Genomic DNA, 20,383 nt, shown 5'->3' with positions numbered 1-20,383 from the left:
TCGACACGACAAAATGTATTCTCATTACCGCAACATACTGCTGAGGCCAAGTACATCTCAATCTCCCTGTTTCCAGAAGCACCAGACGCATCCTTTCACGAAAATACGATTATAAGATTCATATCTCGTGGCCCCGAGTTGCTTATCTCTTTCCCACAAGTTATTATGTCGTAGTCACGTAACTTGTGGGAGGTGCTTCAGGAAGCGTGGGGTGACATTTCTACAGATTACCTCAACAAATTAACAGCTAGAATGCCAAAGGTCTGCAATGCTGTAATTGCTGCAAATGGAGCATTCTTTGACGAAAGCAAAGTTTGAAGAACAAAATTAATATTTCAAATAAAAATCATTATTTCTAACCTTGTCAATGCCTTGACTATATTTTCTATTCATTTTGCAACTCATTTGATAAATAAAAGTGTGAGTTTTCATGGAAAACACGAAATTGTCTGGGTGACCCCAAACTTTTGAACGTTAGTGTATATTTTTTTACACATCACACAATCAGACACCAGCTGTCCTTCCTGCATTTAGCAGCTGTGAATGTGTTTCTTTTAGTCTGGATAATGTGTTGGTTCTCCTCGTATTTTTCTAATATAATAGTTTGCTCCTCTGCTGTCAGTTCACTTGTCCATGTCTGTGATTGGTCATATGCAGTAAACCCCACCCCTTTTATGTGAATGTGCTCAGATCTTGATGAGGCAAACCTGGGTTGACTTGACAAGTTGATAACCAGCTTTGTGCGACCGCTTAGCAGGACTGAGATTGTTAGGTTAAGTTCACCCGGATATCGGAAAGATATCCTGGGTATGTTGAACTTGCTTCATAGTACAGGGCCCAGATGTCTTCATCTTCTTCTTTAGTGTTTAACGGCAGCTTGCATCCTTGTTGTTGCATCACTGCCATCTTCTGGTGTTGGTCAACTCCTACAGTGCCCGGTTCAGATAATTGTTATCAGTCCTGTTCTCCTAAGAAAGTTTCCCAGATGTTTCTTGCCTTTTCCTCTGTCACCACACTCCTGTGTGCCCTTTACACTAACTCCTGTTTGTCCTGTTGTTTTCATTACCTCGATCATGTCCTTCCTTTCCTGCAATAGACTAGTACATGCTCTATGTTTTCTGGTACCTGTCGAATGTTTCCCTATGATACGGAGTGTCCCATTCAGGTTGCTGTGTCCTATTCTGAGTCTAGTTATAACCACCTCCTCTTTCCTATTTCCTCCCGTTTCTCTCAATACCCACTCTGGTTTGTATGGAAAGCAGATATCTCCCGCTTGTCTCCTGATCCCTGTGCTGCTGACACTCATTATTGATTTTCTTCCATGAAATACCCTTTCCCTCGGATTTTGAGAGTTTTATAGAGATGTCTATATGTTTTCTTTTTTAACAGCTTGCTTGGCTAATTTGTCCACTGTCCCATTACCCATAATGCGCATGTGTGCAGGAATCCAGATGAATAGTGCCTTCATTAACTAATCGTGAATGTATTTCCATAAGTTCAGTGAGTTGATCTTGATTTTTGGATGTACCTCCTCTTTGCACACTTCTCTTCTGCAGTCACCAGCCTGCAGCCTCACATCCTGGCTGGCTCACTCTCCTCCCGCTTCCATCTAGACGACCAACTCGTCCTGTGGATACTGGACTGGTGCTCTCACCACTACTCTTCATCCTCTACATCGATGACTGTAAATCCACACAGACCAACTGTCACCTGGTTAAGTATGCCGACGACACAGTTCTCTGTCTCTGCTATTGGGAGTGGTGTGACAGCTCTTGTTTGGAACTGAACGTCAGCAAAGCCAAAGAGATGGTGGTGACCTTTTCAAATAGGCAGAGGGAACTGGCAGCAGCAGCATCACCACAATCCACGGGGACCCAGTGGAGCTTGTTGAGGAGTACAAATACCTGGGCACCATCTTTGACTGACAACTGAAATTCTCCATCAACATAGAGGAGATTCTCAGGAGATGTCAGGATTGGCAATACCCCCCAACCACATTCAGACACACACTGAAGTCACACACTCCCCACTGCCCAAGCACAGACAATCACTAACACACTAACACCCACACACACACTCTTAAGCAACTGAACATTTTTGCACACAGCTACTATACACTATACTTACTCATCTGCTTTAGATTTATTTATCCGCTATTATATTTATTAATCTATTACACATCTGCTGTATATATATTTATTAATATGCTACAATATTCATTCATCTGCTGCTCACAATCCTGTACATATATTCTTCATTATCAATATTAACGTTAACTGTACAAAATCAGTTTATTTATTTATCTGCTGTATATATATTTATTCATATGCTACAATATTTATTCACCTGCTCCTGTACATATATTCTTTATTTTACATAATTAATGTCTATATTACTTACTTCAATGCACTTTGATCACTTTAATCATTCAGTATTTATGTTCAGTTTCCATTAACCCGTTCACCGTCCTTTTACAGTCATGTAGACTACTCTTACTTTATCATTTTAATATATTTTTAAATTTTACATTTTAACTGTCTGTGGATATTGCACTGATATCAATGTTGTTTTCTTTCTTGTTTTTAGTTGTTGTCTTGACTTGCTCTATGTCTTAGAATTGCCCTCCAGAAACAAATCTGTTTAGAATTTTGAATTTGACTTGAATTTGTGTACCTAGCTTTAGACTGTGCAGAGCGGATGCTGAGTTCCTGCAGATCAGAACTCTGTTGGGTTCAGCTTGTTCAACCTACTCCAAAACCATACAAATGGTGCACAACTCTGTATAAACTGATGAAATTAGATTTTTTTCTTGCTTGGTGAAACTAAAAGAATAGATCTACCACTAATGGTTCTAATATCCACCCAGGGGTTGCAGGCCACATCACCGTGGAGCAGAACTCTATTCCATGCCCTCTCAAGTTCATGCAATAGTTGACACCAAGCTGTTTCCTGCGTAAGCGACATTTCCCCTGCTTCCAGTTGAATGGCACACACAGGTGATGTTGCTGCCCCAATGCACAATCTGAGAGCCCGTGCCTGTATTAGATCTAGTTAGACGAAAACCAGAAATACCAATGGAAAGAAAAGTCAGAAACATCCGTGACATTAAATTTGTGGAGAATTCCATCCACTCTGCAAAGAATTCATTCACACAATAAAAAAAAAACTATACTAATAAGCCAACAGAAACTTATAGAGTCTGAAACTGACTTTCCCTTGGTAAGTTGTGTGGTTGTCGCCTCCTGGGAATGTGTGGAAACAGGAAGTTTGGAAAACCAATGTATGACAGCGTGAAGCACCTGTTGTTTCATAATGTAAAATAATTGACCTGCTTCTTTCAAATGTCACTTCTTCCTCCATTCAGTTTAGATTGACACAAGAAACAGCATCATGACATTATAGACTCATAATGTTTACTAATTTTACACACTTCACACTTCAGCACACTTCATTTTAATGCTGACCTTGTTTTCCAAGGTGTGCTGTTTCACACCTTGCTTTTGGGTTTTGGTACAATGACATGACTGAGAAGAGATTATACGTCCTTAAGCCTTTCCCCTTTAAGACTTATTTGTGGATTTATTGTGAGGTTAGTAAGAGTTTTTGAAACCATTTATAGTTAACCCGTCACAGTGTTTAGTTGTGTGTTAGTCCAGTTTAACCTGAAGGATGTTCTGCTGCCACAGAGGAAATAAACTCATGACACATGTCAACAAGTTCTGTAAGTTATGACGTCCTGCAACCGCTGGGAAACTGGAAATGTGGAATACAAATCAGACACAGTGCACCATGTTGCTTCAGTGTTTACACAGTTGTTAAACGGTATGTGGCTCACTAAATCCTCGCTAACAAAGAAAGGGTCCAGATTCAACGCTGTGGCCATGTCCGCTGCTTTTGAACCACCTAGTGATGCACATCACGAGTTTTATTTTATATATCTTTGAAATACGTTATTGATTTTCAGATTTCATTGGGTTTTCCATGGGTTACTTGATTATTTGTTTTTGATCATCACAGATTCTTGTTTACATTATAAATTTCTGATATTAAAAAAACACTTGTTAAAATTGCCCCTCTTTGCTGGTCGCTGGTCAATAATGACCTGTATACATTACACTTTGATATTTCATGCATAGCTTGGGGTTTCTCTACTACTTTTTTTGAAACAAATTGATTTTTATCATTTAATATTCCAGGTATACATTGAATATCTTGTTTTTATATAAATTACTGATCATTTTTCTTTTCCCAATTGTATTTCCACATCACTTTTACACACATGGGTCAAAAATGACCCTTCTGTATTTACACTGGTGCTTGATCCTCAAACAACATCCGTGTGACTTGTGATTTTACCCATGTTTTTAGCCGTAAATATCAAATGACTGCGATACAGTAAACCAGCCTCTGCCAATAACTCTCACCAGGCAAATAAATCTCCTACATTAACTCCACCATGCCACATCCATACTGGAGCTCCAAATGCTCCAGGAGTACAATCATCGGGATGAAACTTCACATGTTTTCATCCGTTAAAGAGAAATGCAACATTACCACTTCATCGGGAGAGTGCTATCTTTTTTCTTCTTGCAGGAGCTTTTGAAAAATGGCTGGACATGACCTGTGGATTCACCTAATAGTATTGTCAGTGGCAGGCTACTCATTAGACACAAAGATATGAAGAGTAATTTATATCCCATATTCTTCATGGTTTAAAGTAAAGGTATTTTGGGGAATAACTCTCATCCAGAGTAAGTACAGTAATATATTCATAAAGTAGCATTTATTGATCTTTGACAACAACTTTTCAAAATATATGAGCAGGTCTAACAATTTCAATAACATTTGGTTGATTGATGATGATGACGCATGTTTTTTTCCCATTATTGCTCTTTATGCTTTGGGTCATCTGTTCTTTACATTTTGAGGCACTGAGTAGTTGCTGGGAGGTGTGGGTTGACTATACAGACACAACACGGAAATAAATCAACACTAACTTCTCCAACTATCAGCTCCATATGCAGGATCTTATTCCCTGGAGAGGGAAGAGCTGTTTTCCCAGTTTTCAGTCTGTTACTATGTCTGAGTAAACGTAAAATGTAGATTTCTTTACCTTACCAAAAAAATGTATTCTAGATCAGTCAATGGCACTTTAACACCTTAATAGCAATACTCACATGCACAGAGATGCCACTGGACTTATTCAGAAACTTTTTGACTATTGTACCAGAGGGAATACAAAGCACATTCATTCCATTTAGCCACAAATGTTCCATCTTTTACCTATTGACCAGGAATCCGGCTACACAATACTTCTGATTTCCATCATGTGCACACAATGCAGCCATTGTTCATTTCATTTACTCTGTACACCAGCAGATTCTACCAGTGTGCAGAATATAAAATAAATAAGAAACATCTAAACAGTATCAATATAGCAGTGTTTCTAACCTGTTGTATCACCAACTATCTGCAAGATGGCAGCAAAATCCTTTGTCTGAAGTTCAGACATGGGGTTTAGACTTTGCAACATACAGTCGACCACTGTATTGTTCATTTTAATCGAGAATTGTACACAAAGACTCTAAATAACAACGGCAGGGTAAGGAAACAGTATTAGCTGCTTTTTCAAGACTATTGCTTCGGGTACTGACTGTTTTTGTGACCTTGTGGGAATTTTGAAAAATACTATGTAAAATGGCCAGTGAGAAATACAGTATTGAGCAATACATTTTCAACACTAGATGTCACTGTCATAAAAAAAAAAGAAAGACCACCAATGCAATAATTGCTCATTGATAAAAAGGTTTACCTTAGTTTAAAAAACTGACATATGTATATATTAATATGTATGTTTACTTCTGTTGAGTAAGCATAGTGTCCTTCACTTCACACACTGGCACAGAGTGAGAGCATAAGGTAAAACAAACCGAGAGTTAGCTTCTTAGCTCAGCAACAGCAGTTTTTCAAGCCAACAACGTTTGGGAAAATGCAGATATTTAAAGAAATGTATTGATCAAAATTAATAAGAGAAATGAAATATCTAAAAACAGGAGTGATGTGCAAGTAAGTCAATTTATTTAAATAGGCCACACCAGCTTATCCTGTAATAGAGCTTAGTTACCTTTATTTACATAGCTTTCTACATTAAATCTAATGTTATTGATATAAATCTGCATTCACAAATCACAGTTTGCCTCATATAGGGCTTAAGAATCTGTACAAGGTGCAACATCCCAGTGTGAGGAAAAACTTCAGAGAGTCATATGTGAGGGATCCTTCTGCAGTGCAATAGATGCCACGTGTAATAGAGCACATCATAAAAATAATGAAATTCAAAACACTTGACAGAGAAAAGACAGAGTGATGGAGAGTTATACAACTATCACATGGCTGCTTCCCTTGTTACAACTCTTTACCCAATCAATGACGAATGATATATATTATCAATGGCCATTATCTGAGGGAAACTCAATGTAGAAAGATAGAGCAGCAGAAATAATGGTGCTGGACATATGTGTGCAAGCTGCAACAGATCAGCTAGGCACGCAGTGTGCAACATAATTCTAACCATCAGCCCAAAACCAAGTCCTAACCCTCAAGCAACTGACTCCGATATAAAAACCTACAATTTCTTTGGTGAATGTTAGTCCAATTGTATAGCTGGAAGCAGTGATAACTACTTTTATTATTCCCTTTGAAATGGAATCATCAATTTATTATTGGTATTTTACATCCAATTAGATATTTCTTACACATTAATGAAAGTAACCTGGATTCATTTTTTTATTTAACATTCACTGAAAACTGTAATTGATGTGAATCTGTGATTGATGTGAGGCTGTGACTGATGTGACCGGGGGCTTTACCACTCAAATCTCAGTGGACCATCAGCCTCCTCCCTCTTTAACCACTCCTGGTCTTCCTCTGGCTCTTGTCGCTCCCAGTTCGCCTTCAGGCCGAGTGTAAATCATTCCTCCCTCCTCCTCCTCCTCCACTTCTCTCCCTGAAGCTGGCTGCCACTCCTCCCTCCTCCTCTCATGACTCTAAATGCTGCTGGAGCCTGGCCCCCTTTACTCTTCCCGGCTGGAGGAATGTGATGCATTCACACACGCGCTCTCACTCACAAGTGCACAGGCGGTCCAGCACACGAGGAAACACAGGTATCATGACCCTGCTCGAGGACAACCTCCAACAACAGATGCCTTATCCTCAACTGAGTCTCAAGGCAGAATAAACCTCTCTAAAAACATGATGAGGAATCACTGAGGAACTTTTTATTCTTTTTTTTTAAATTTTAATTTTAAACCTAGCACATTTGAAGTTTCCTCAACTTCAGGGATTGTTAAAGCAACATGAGTGTGAAGAGGAAAAAGGCCGGACTTGTCATCAGCTGGCACAAGTCAATCTCCATCCTGGCTCCTTGGAGGAAAGGTAACAGTCACCTTCTGTCTTCTCCTATGTCTTTGTCTTGTGAGGTGAGATGCTGCGGTTGTTCCTCTGTTGTCTGCATGTTTGCTCGACCTGTGCCAGGCATTTGTCTGAGCAAGCAGAGCAATGATTAGCGCTCTGAGGGCCTCTGTCATCTGTATCATTGCTGACTGACACTTTAATTGAGCTGAAGAAGTAACTGTGGGTCCACAGGGTTGTTTTGACGAGAAGCAAATCTGTTGTCTGTTGACGTTTAGCAGCTCCAGCACATGACTGTCTGTCTGTATAATAAAAGTTTAATTGGATTCCCAGAAGGCAGATTAACTTCTCTTTCTAAAGAGCAATAAACACTGAGGAGGCTCCAAACCAAACTTTCAAGACCTGATTTGTCATCTTCTCTGGCTGTTAGACATTAAACTCTTGTGGTATCCTCATTTTATTCCAAGAAGCGGTTTGAATGAAAACTGAGAGCTGTGAATATTTATTCTGTGTGGCTGCCACAACAAAGCCGACGTGGAGAACAGATACAGTGCTGTACCACCTTCTCCGTGTCCCTGCTAGAACAGGAGGACAGGAATGAATGGCAGCTTTCAAGGAGGAACAATTATTTCATTCAACAATGTAGATTCTTCTTTCTGTGTAACTGAAGTACTTCTCCTGCACTATCTGCTTGACAAAAACAACCAGGAAATCATGAGTTACTGTAGCTCGATTAAGTCAGCCAAGCATGTATGATTTTGATATGATGTAGTTAGTGAAACCCCAAAGAGCATAATATCACAACATGTTTCTCTATTATGTGTCATCATCAGATGAACACATTCAAGTCTTAAGTTTTATTTATGTTTGTAGTCCACCTGACGCATCCATTAGTTTAGATATTCACTGCTCTGTGTTGCTCCTGTTTCAAGATGTTGCAAGAGGCTCAAAGGCAGCCAGGCCACAGGCGGGTGGTAATTATCTGTTGGTTTGCCACAATAAGCATCATGTTTCTTATAGCTCTTAAATATTGATTCAAAATTGTGATAAGTATAGCTATAAATTGTGATAGTGGTATCTTCTTGCCACTTGGCGGCAGCAAAATAGGCAATCACAATCAAATGTATTCACTAATTTAAGAGAAACATGTTAGTAACACGTGTCTATTCACAAATGCAGAGGACAGCTGGCAACATTGGCATCCATTTGAATTGTATTTGTGAACACCTTATGAGTGTAAGTCTAAGACTGACTCACCTTTTTGCTTTCTTTTGTTCTCCACCAACTCCTGAAAACATGTTTTTGATCAGCGACATGCTCTGCTACATTCAGCAGCTAGTGTGCAGTTGGTCATCAAAAGCTTTTTTGCATGAAAACAGCTTCTCTGAAATGAGAACAGTACGATGGAACAAAGTATTTATATTAATTTGTAAATTTAAAGGAAAAAAGTTGTGATATTATGATAATATAGAAAACAAAAATTAGGAAATAAGCAGCAAGGAAAACTCAAGCTCACTGGAATTTCAGTCCTTCTGGTTCCAAAATTTTGATTTCCAATGTCACTGTTTCCTGAGAAACTACGAAACCCTTTGAATGGAACCAAACATTTCCCCCTCGTCTCGTAAATGTACAATATTTTTACTCATTATGACTTTAATCTCTGAAAATGTATGACTTTTTTCATATTTAGTGGCCCTAACAACCGAAAAAGCAGAGGCTCAGCCAAACAATACATTTATTGGCTATGAAACCAAAACAATTTGCTAAAATAGGCTTAGAGCTTTGTTGAACTTGATGATTCTCTGTGGGTGTGAGAAATGTCTAATGTGCATAGTCATAATGGCCACTATTATACGATACAAAAATACAGATTCATGGTTGTATTGATATTTCTTTATCACTTATAATAGTATTGATAACTGGAGCCTTAATTGGTGTAGATAATATGCTGCCATATGTGTCTGAAGAGTGTTGCTCTAGTATATTGTCAAGTTTTCACACTATCAGGGTTTGATACCCATTAATTCAGCAGCAGTGAGTTCTTGAAAGCTCTTTCCTTTTATAATACAGGCATCAGGTTGCTCTGTATTCCAGGTCCAGGCCTCTCATAGGAATCACTGTCAGATCATTTACAGTACAAGCCAACACACCTGCTGAGCGGTAAATCCTCCAGCAGTTTTGCTGCGGGAGTGATGATAAATCTCCTCATTGTTGCAGCTGTGAGTGAGCCCCTCTGCTCTCCACTGCTTGACAGCCGTCACGTTGTTTGCAACGTTAACTCACAGTTAGAAGAAGAGGGCTATTGTCAAGATAACACATTGTGTGCAGTGCAGTGGGGTGGGGACAGGCTTTTGATTTGTGCATTCTTGTGTGGTCCTGTTCAGAACACCGCCTTTCTCCAAACTGTAAAATGACACCAGCGGCTGAAACCTGAAGCTGTTTGTTTCACAACTTTATCAGAGCGGTTGAAATAATTTGCCTTCTGTAAAACCCTCCGCTCATCAATCAGTTGGTGACTAATACCTGAAATATGCCAATGTGAGGCAGATGCTGTGTAATGGACAGGATTACAATGTGAGACCTTACTCAGACATTAGGAATTTGAGTTGCTGGGGTGAAAGAGGTAGTAAACTCGAGTAAACTTGGAGCATTGAGATATTTGCTCATATAAGAAGGTTGTTGTTATTGGTGCTTTATAATGTATTGCATCACTTATGTCTGGCTATTAATTTATAGACGATCGCAGCAAAGCACACAAAGCATTGCAAGGTTGTGAGAATAACCTTAATTCTCTGGTCGGACTCACGGTGGAAACCTATACTTAAGATATATCCTTCAATATAAGGCAACAAATGAGTATAAGAGGCAAATTGAACTCCTTGGTTATCATCCTCTTTAAGCTGGATTTTTTCTTGCAAGTGAGAATCCATCTTTGCAGGCTCCAAGCTATTGGCTTGTGGTTGAACCACAGGGGTTTGGACCAATCAACAACAATGATAGAGGAACTACTGGCAGCTATGGGCATGTCTAAGGTGTGAGCGAGAAGCGACTGTTCGAGAACAACAATGGCGGCTGCTACGGTTAAGCATAGATGCTGCTGTAACATTAGTCATTAGTCATTGGAACTGGAGAGAATTTCTTGATTGGAAGAAGAGCAAAGGACGGCACTTAAGTCTTTTCATCATGGAAAATATGTTTTTACTCATCTCCCAACTGGCTTTTGCAACCGTCATAGACGGTGATAGACAGATGGTTTCTAATCAACCACAAAGAATTTTTTTTAAAGCGCCTGCCCTCTTCCAAATAGTTTCCAATTAAGCTTTTCCAGATGGACTATCTGGAGCATCAGGTCATTCTACTTCAGATGTGTGAGGACTTGTAAGAAAACAAGTTTACCGTCATCAACGATGTAATTCTGCTTCTGCACAGCATATTAGACAGGGATGATAAACATAAACTATTTATGTTTGCAGTCTATCATTAACAACATTCCCCACAAGCTCAAGACTGTAGCAATTCATCAAAATGTCACAACTTTGCAAGAAAGCAATAGTAGATATATCAGAAAAAGGCTTAAAGGTCTTACACTAAACATTTAACTGATGGCTCCTCTCTGTCCTTCTTACTTTACTTTTATTATTTTTAAATCTTTCCATCCTACCACAAATAATATATAAAAAAAGAAAACACCAAGTTAACTATACTCTTCTTTATTTTGAGTACTTTATTTTGGGGGTGGGGGGTTTATACATACACAAGCCCACATCAGTGATCAGCTTCTGCTTGTTAGAGAATGAGAATAGCTGTGAAATCAGACTGGGGAGAGTAGCCTGTGCTCCTGCGCATTCTTGCCTTATCTTAACGGTTTCTGATAGGACAAAGCAGAGTTGGGGGGCCCTGTTATCTTTGATAAGAAAAGGAATCTGGGGGTGTCATCCTCAGGGAGTCCAGAGTCAAAAAAGAGGTGGAGAAGATAACGGGGATTCAAACTGGGTCTTGTGCTGAGAGATGGTGGTGATTTCTGAAATTGGATTTTAAAGATTTCAATTCACTCAACACTTGCTGATGTAACGGCGCTACTTTGATCATAATAATAATTGGGTTCATTCGCCAGGTATTTGTTCATAGGAGGAGGAACACAACCGACTCGAAGATGCAACAATTAACGCTGAAATTGTTTCAAAATAAGCAAATCTCATGATCCACAAATACATGTTTAACATTTAATATAATTCAACCCAAACTATTTACCACGTAAAGTCGCTCATCATAGCTCATCATGTCTGTACTGTACCGCAGAGCTCCAGGCGGTACCTTGACCAAACCAATGACTGTATCTAAAGATGGATGACAGCTCCTCACAAGTGAAGCCAAAACATCTTGATCGCCCCCTTGTGGGTGGCTGCAATAAAGGTCACATACCCTGCCTCCTCCATGTTAGCAGATAGGGCATGGACCAAACTAAAAAGTCAAAAAGTACACATTACATTTCACATCATGATAGGTATTTCTTATCACACTGGGTATGTATGTATGTCTGATTTGGTTTGGCTTTAATTTGTTATTTGTTGCTATTCAAGATTAGAAATATCATTGAGAGCTGTGACTGGCTCGTCACTGATCACATGGCTGTATCAGTGGAACTTTGACATCACTCCCCCAATCATGACTACAAAGACTCTGGTTCCAAATGATGTCACCAGTGCAAGATGGCGCAGCACGTACCTGGGATTTGGCCTCATTTTTGTACAGTGGGACAAAGTGGAGACGTGCTCTCTGCCCTGGTTTGGTCCCCCAGTGTTTTGGATGGAGACAGTTGGGGAGGACTGGCAGGAACGCATGGTTCTGAGGGAGTCATTAGCAGAGGGAGAAGTTGGAACTCTTCCATGATATTCAATGGAACTTTTTTGCAGTAGCAGCAGTGTGGTGGTTGTTGCACATAAAATGAAGAAGCAGATCTGTGCACAATGTGGGTTTGACAGTGCAGAACATCATCCCAGTTTGGGAGTGTAGACGAATCAGCCCTCAGATGGCTGTAAAGACATTGCAGCTGTTAGCGTAGGCTACCTATTGGCTGTTGTGGATTATAGAGCAGGTCATTCATCTTTACTCTGTCACACACATTAATGCCATAACCATGAAACATTTCATTTCATTTTCTTTAGGCTACTTTGTGAAAATACTTTAGGTAGTTGAATAATGTAAAAGTTGTAAAAGTGGAAAGACGACAAAATCAAGAATAAAGGGAATTGTGTGATTCAATGTATGTTTGGGTGTGACTTCACCAAATAAAGTGAGCAAAATATTATTGAACTGAGTTTCACTAAGCACTCAGCAGGCGGCAGGCCGAGCGAGACCCACCCATTCTGGACACAATCGCAGTCCACCACTGTGCCGCTCCCCACTGGAGCACAGACAAATGACCAATCCATAACCTCAGTGCACCAGTGCAGAGCCCCCTGCTTCATACTGTATGATGGTTACCAGGCTGAAAACAGCATGTTACAGTGCAGAGAGGCCGGCTTGAGTAACAGTTGATCAGATTGTAAAGCACCACACAGAGGTTAATAATACTGTGAGACATGATTTTACAACTCTGGAAAGTTAGCACAGAGATTGTATCTTGTGTTGTAATGCTGTTTACATGGGAATGACCCCATTCACATTGGAAAGTCAACTATGGAATGTGCACTAGCATACGTTTGTTTGGTCAATGAAAATAATTTGCAGCTACATTTATCTTTTAAAAGTTGAACCAGTTTTATTTATATAATTATATAATTATACATTATTTTAGATCTCTCTATATACCTCCCCTATCTAAATGAGGTAGCCTCATTGAAAAATAAATGAGGATGAGTGTCATGGTGTTTTCATGTAATGCCTAACTCTTTCTAAAAAATTATTAAAATAAAATAAAATGACATATGGCCAGAGACTGTTAAAAATTAATATAAATGCAAACAATGACCATTTTAAATCAACCTTGCATCATTAATGAAAAACTAACATTGTACGGTAATAGGATATCATACTCCAATGATTCACAACTGACCTGATCCTACAACTTCAGTCACCTCATGTTTGAGTTATTTAACAAGTGAACCGTGAACCAGATTTGATTCAGTGACAGGGAAAGTTTTTTTACTTATTAATAATCAGTTTGTAACGTCATTATTAACAAGTCTAAACTATTTTTTGCATCAATTTAATGCAGAAATAAACAACTAACATTTCAACATTGTGTGCTAACCCTCCCAAAACAATAGCCAACCACTTGGCTCGGCCACTCAAAGCTCTTTCCTCCGGTAGATAAGCGGCCAGTCTTGACCACTGACTACCCAAAGTGTGAACAAGGAGTTGAAATAACCATAAACCACATGGGCTGTAAAAATAGGTGGCTTGTCTCAGCCTGTTTATGACCTCCTGTGTTCAGGATCCAGGAGGCCAGAAGAGCTCAGTATTTACCCGAAGGCTCTCACGTGCCTGGTCAACACACTGTGCTATTAAAACCAACCACCGTGGACTGTAAAACAACATAGACTAAAGTGTCTGCGATTTTACTCATGTTCATATCATCATCTTTGTGTAGTAACTACAATGGAAAAATATAAAATTGGTAAACCTATCGCCATCATTACTCTGTAACCCTTTTATCTTCCTGGTGAAAAATGCTTCTCAGACTCATCACATAGAAGAACTATGCAGCAACAGCTTGTGTGATACTTTTGCAGTAATCCAGGTCCGATCCCTTGGCTTTAACAGAATAGTTCCAGCATGTAACTCCCCCTAAATTATTGTTTTTACATTCCTGTTGATGGACTTCACTGCTGGGATAGAGCCTGAGCTTTACAGGTGTTGATAGGCCTATTTTTCACTAGAGTCATAGAGACAAGCTAGTAGTTTTGCCTGCTTCCTGTCTTTACACTAAGCTACTCCAAACATGTCCTGACTCTAGGTCCATATTTAACACAGACACAAGGGGTGATGTCAGTCTGCTGATATACACTTAATATTTAACTTCTCTTTTATGTGAGCCTCAGCTACCTTGGATTTATTTAAGGAAACAAATGACTAGTATTTTGGAACCATCATCTATTGGCCATTAGATGAGCTGCATTCTAAGGCCCAGGTCTCAGTAAAAAAACCTTCAGAATTGTCCCTGGATTTGCTTCATTTTTGTTTGCTTTTGTAAGTGCACCACAATTTCTGGAGCAGGAATATCTGACTCCAGCAATAGGAGCAGAATAAGACTCCAAAACCTCCTCATCTTTTTCCGACTTAACTGACACTGAGCCCAAGGCAAGAGAGAGGGCAACGGGGCAATCCACTTACTCTCCTTTCTCACCTTTAGTTCTGAAAACTCTGACCTTGTGAGGCACTGAGTTGAATGACAACACTCGGACTGCCTGGAATGTGATGAGAATATGCCGGGAAATGGCTCAAGGACATTTGTTAGTCGGTAATGAGGCTTTAGGATGAGTTCGGGGCGAGGCAGAGGGTGAGGGGAGGTCAATAATTATATGTTGTGGGGCTTACTCAAGCCCAGAGACTGGAAATAGGCTGAGTCAGCCTGCGGAGACAATTACAGGATAGAAATGTGTTTGTGTTGTTTGGGAGGTATGAGAACAGCTGGATCAGGGCGACACCTGTCCAGCTGAAGGTGTTTGTGTGGGGAGGATTGTGGGGAAGGACGGAGATTGTATCACAATAGCAAGGAGTCAGATTACACGGCTGAGTTGGCTGAGATGACTTCAGTGTGTAATTAAAGTCAAGCTGCTCTCCGTACTGTCTGCTGGAAATTCACAGGTCCGGCAGTACAGGAAGAAAATAAATAAGACAGGATGGAGTCACAAGTCGAGTTTTTAGACCCTTGGAGTTTCAACTCAAAGTGTGTCAACTGAAATCAGGTGCATCCTGTTAACTTTATTTCCATTGTCTTAAAGTGAACTGGTATCCATTGATGATAAACTAAATTGAACTAAACTGAATTGAACTAAGTGATAAAATTGTGGTGAGGTATCGATCAGGACACTTTATATAAGAGTTTTTTAAAGCTCTGAGTTCTTCCCAGGAACAGTGACATCAATGACTTTGAAATGGAGAAGTTTGGAACCATCATAACTTCCTTGAAGTGCCGATCCACCCAAACTGAGTAACCAAACAAGAAGGGCCTTTATCAGGGAGCTGACCAAGAACCCAACGATTACTCACAGACCCTTAGAGGTTCTCTGCAGAGATGAGAAAACCAGCAAACACAGAGATTTTCTCTTTTTTTTTTATTGGTAGAAATCTCCACAAAAATGTACTTGGCCTGAGTGAGCGAGTCTCCTAATTTTAGCTAATTAATTAATTTCAATATAACATGTAGCTTACGCACATGGTTTTGTGCCTGGGCCCACAGCCTTTGCTGAACTTACAACAAACCAGGAAAACTGTTGAGCAGTTCTACGTCTGAAAATCATTTGTATAAATGCATCAGAGCAAAAGTATTCTGGGGACAACGGCAAGAATCTGAAAATAAATTAACAGATAATTAACATATAGGTCTCTTACGTCTGTCAGCTGATCTTGTTTTTCATGCCTACTGTTTGACTGTAAATCACTGAACACAACACTGGCTCTGAGTGGCTTGAAGGTACTGCTCAAGAGACAGTAAACACTAATTTAGGCTCGTGAAGACATAAATACACAAGTGTTTCAATACAGTGAGGTAATTATGAAAAACAATACGCCTTAGTTGTGACCAGCTGAAGCCACAATGGAAATGCGGTTACATGCTTTGAACTATTTTTCCCAGCTTTTAGCAAAAACAGGAAATGTGTTTTCTAGCCTACGTGGACGAGGATTTATTTTGGGAGTTATGTTTTCCTCATGTAGCACGACACTGCAACAAGAGCTCACCAAATCACAACACTGACTATATTGGAAATACATTAGTTAAGACAGTTTTAAATCCTACTGGGAATCAATTGCTAAAAGAGAAGATTTTTTTTTTATTAGTACATTGAAAATATAATATTATATTAATGACGATAATTAGGCTTCTAGAAATAGAAAAAGGGCTGTAAGGATTAGGGTTATGATTATTTTTAATTGATGTACACATAATCATTTGTTTTGGGTCATTTATTGACCAGAGTTTGGGTTAAGTGCTTTTAGACACATATGATCCATGTGTGACAACAGGGACACTGTAGCTTTAAAAATGCCTCACACTTTGTTTTTGTCTTGAACCAAGTTTGAAAAATTCTATAATTAACGGAGCTCCACTACTACGAATAATCCGATGGAGCCTGAAAGATCATTGTGACAATATGTATTTATCTTAAAAACACACAGCAGCAGAGAAAGAGCCTGGAATGGAGAAATAATTTCCAAAATGCTGCAATCTCTGTGCTGGTGTGATAAAACATTTATGTATTCAGCTGTGGAGGCAAAGTGTTGTTGGCAGCAGAAGATGGAAATATAGATCACTGTGATAATAATATCATAGTCTAACCCAGTAACAGCCACGGGGATTTTGTTCATTTGCAAGTAAAAGTTTCTAGGTTCAAACGAATTGTCAATTTTTTTATATTAATCTTTGGAGCAACTCGCCCACAGTTGACATGATCTCACTTTCGAGAAACGAAGACCCAGTTTCCCTGATCTGATCTAAAAGTTAACAAACAAAATTTGCATTTTTACTAAATTCACTTCACTTGGAATACCCTCCTCCTGCTCCTCCTCTTCGGGGAACTGTGGGTGTGTTGCTGTTCTGTTAAGTGATGGACTTTGAAATCAAAGCAAGATATTTTCGGAGGAAATGCTTCTGTATATAAACCTTTAAAAACAAGTTTGATCAAACTATTCCATCTCTCACTTTGAGATTTTCAGTTGTGCCAAATTACAATCAAAGTCAGAAAACCTCAAATCACTTCCAATCAGCTGACATCCTGTTTCTGACTATTAAGCTGTGAATCATGCATCATGCAGAAAGGCCTCTGCCCATCACAATCTCAACATCCTGTCCGCCTTAATTAAACCACACAGAAGGAAGAGGAGGTCATCATGCACACATGTGCATGACAACTCTGTGTACGTTTATTTCTGCTGTGCCGTGCCTACTATGACTGAGCCAAAGACTTTTGCTTTTGTTCAAATTCACACAACATGCTTCGGACTCCCTTCTTCAAACTTCTGCTCAGAGAGGATAAAAGTATCGCCGATTCAAAGAAAAGTTAATCTCATATTTGCCTTGGCAAGATCTCCACTTCACCCTGCAGGAAGGCATCCAACCTCCCCTATTGCTGGAGTGTGATCTAACACTCTAGAATTACATTCTTTCAAAAATGGCGCTTAGTTGCTGGTTTATTCCAAGTATTTGCTAGCAACCCTCAAGCTTAATCAGGGCCCCTGCATCTCCTTTGGGGGGAAAGAGAGAATGCGTTTTTGTCTCTGCCCTTAAGATTCAAAGGATGGAAGGAAGGAAAATGTAATTTGACTGACAGCTAGATGTATCAAATTGCCCACACGGAGAAAGAGGAGAGGATACATATGACTGCTCCCTGTCATGGTCTTAACCAAAGCTTCAGATCAAAGCTGCACATTCAGGTCGAATACAATGACAAATTGTACCGATCCTGTGGTATTCGAGTCAAATAGAAGGATTACATAAACGTCAGTCCCCTCGTTTCACTCCAGTTATATCACTGTAGATGTACTATGTGATTGTACATAAGGGCCATTGATGGTCAAAAGATTGGATCCAACCCAGCACATGTCAACTGACAGAATGGTTGAAATACCAGCATGTCTACAGTCTTTTCTTAAAAAAAGCCCTTAAAATCAATTATAGTTGTACAGTGGCCAGCTATTATATAAAGTGGCTATTATAAGTCAAGCAAATCCACACTCTGGCAACCCCAATGAACACTAGATTTCAGCTTAAGCTCAGGTATTTCAAGGCCTTTTGTTTCGTTTGAGATGTATTCGAGACATTTGAGGCTATGTGATAACGATACAACTTGGCAATCCAGTCTCTTCAGTAAAGAAAAATGACAAAATTGTATGTTCATGAGCAAAGACCTTAAGAATTTGATGCTTGTCTCTGGGGAGTCAACAGAGAATAATAAGGGGTGTATCGTCTGGGACTTTAACTTGAGTGAATGCTGGTTGTTTCATGTTTTATATGTTGGTTTCTTTGAACTCAAACCACATTTATAACAATGACAGTGAAAGTACCCAAATCTTATTCAAGAAGATATTTTAAGCCACGACCTTTGCCTACCCAACTCTTACTGGGTAAGAAATGAACCAAACCTTGGCCATAGGGGTGTCAAACCATATTATAAAAGTGTCATGCTGATGGACTGACTCAGATGACACAGCTAAAATAAATCTTTCTTTCTTTATCTGTTTTGAAGGGAAAGGAGACAGAGATGCAGTTTTGGATAGCGAGGTTGTCCTGACGAAAATGAAGCTCATCAGTAACTTCCATGAGAAGCTCCTGATGTCTGGTGACTCTACGTCCACAATGTCTACAGTATCAGATTCTGAACAGGACCTATCGGATCTCACCAAAGCCCCTGAGGTGAATCCCCACCTCGATAAGTCTGGACAGCCTCAGATGGAAACCAGCTCAGACTACCTGCCTGCCCATTTCTCAGACTCTCAGCTGCCGAGGTTATACAAGTTTGAATCAGAGGACTCTGGAGTGGATCTTCCAAGTGGCGCTAACTCTCCATCCACCCCAACAGGCTCCGAGCAGAGCTTTGTGGTTCACAGTCGAGAGTCCTCCTGCGATTCCTCTTGCAACTTAAACTCTGACACTACCACTCTCCCTGATAAACTAGTCAGACATGCACAGAGCTCTGAGATTAAACAGGCAGAGGACTCGGTGGATAACAGTTTGGGTACAACAGTGAATACTCAGGACAGTGTGTTCATACACTCAGAAGAACTCTGTTCTTCAGCTGTGACAGCAGAACTTCACATGGATAAGGATGTGGATAGAGACCAGAGTAGGGCTTCAGGAGATAGTCCTGAAGGAGATGAGCTGTCTGAACAGCTTGAGGAGACCAGGGCAGTAACTGAGAGGACCTGCTCAGAGGATATGAGGCCTGGTAATCAACTCTCAACAGGAACCTGTGATGACATGTTGGGCTGTGACTTACAGTCAGAGCCTATAAGGAGGAGTGCCACCAGCGACAGCCTGGAGGAGTACATGGATGAATGCTGCAGACTTAGTGAGGTAAGAAAAACAACATGTCTAAACATCCATGAATTTATCCATCCATTTTCTGCACATACTGAGGCAGGTAAAGAGAGTTAAGCACAGTAAGCAAGGTAGCCCAGATGTTCTTCTCCCTAGCCAAATCCTCCAGCACTGCCTTGGTAGCAAGACATGTTCCAAGGCCAGATGGGATAAGCTACGTAATATTTCTGGCAAAGCCTGCATCCACCCCAGGGAGCACTTCTACTCTTAAGATGTTCACCTCAACATTTTTAGGATAAAACATTTGTGCATCCAATATCACACGTAATAGCGTAATTTGATATGGAGCAGACAAGATTCAGATTGAGTGTAAAGGCAAATTGTCCTTTCACTTGATTTGCATGACTTGTGGTTATTTAAGAACTAATGTGGTCATGAAAATAAGCAGGAATTTCTAAATTATGTCAAATGTACATTTAGCTTTTCTGGACAGTAATCAATTGTGCTGTAGTACAGAGTGTCCCTGTGCTTCTCCAATATTTCCTCTTGTTTTCCTCTGGACCCTTTTCAACTCCTACAGCTACATTTTTGCCTCAACTCATGACGTCCAGGGTGAATTTACCCCTGCCAATAAATCTGAATACCTTTCCATCAAAACATGGGAAGCTTTAGAAATACTTTCCATCGAAGCACACTCTTACATAGATGTTGTCACCTCTAGTGATTTCAGGATGAAACACTGCACTTCAAACACTGAAAACAGCTTCACAGAGT

The 20,383-nt window shown here is 39.9% G+C and overlaps 1 protein-coding gene across 1 annotated transcript in view; it reads left to right on the top strand.

Moving 5' to 3' along the window:
- The first annotated feature begins 7,066 nt into the window (after window positions 1-7,066).
- The window catches only part of si:ch211-250c4.3 (uncharacterized protein LOC100535981 homolog), a 32,262-nt gene continuing 18,945 nt past the window's right edge, over window positions 7,067-20,383 (top strand). The window contains exons 1-2 of the mRNA XM_035172876.2: window positions 7,067-7,434; window positions 18,819-19,645. Coding sequence (XP_035028767.2) covers window positions 7,356-7,434; window positions 18,819-19,645 — 906 coding nt within the window. The 5' untranslated portion in view covers window positions 7,067-7,355. The remainder of the gene's footprint in view (window positions 7,435-18,818; window positions 19,646-20,383) is intronic.

The sequence above is a fragment of the Hippoglossus stenolepis genome, chromosome 12 (genome assembly GCF_022539355.2).
Source record: "Hippoglossus stenolepis isolate QCI-W04-F060 chromosome 12, HSTE1.2, whole genome shotgun sequence".
Lineage (NCBI taxonomy): Eukaryota > Metazoa > Chordata > Actinopteri > Pleuronectiformes > Pleuronectidae > Hippoglossus > Hippoglossus stenolepis.
The sequence above is the reverse complement of the archived record's forward strand: the minus strand, read 5'-3'. Positions and strand labels throughout refer to the sequence as shown.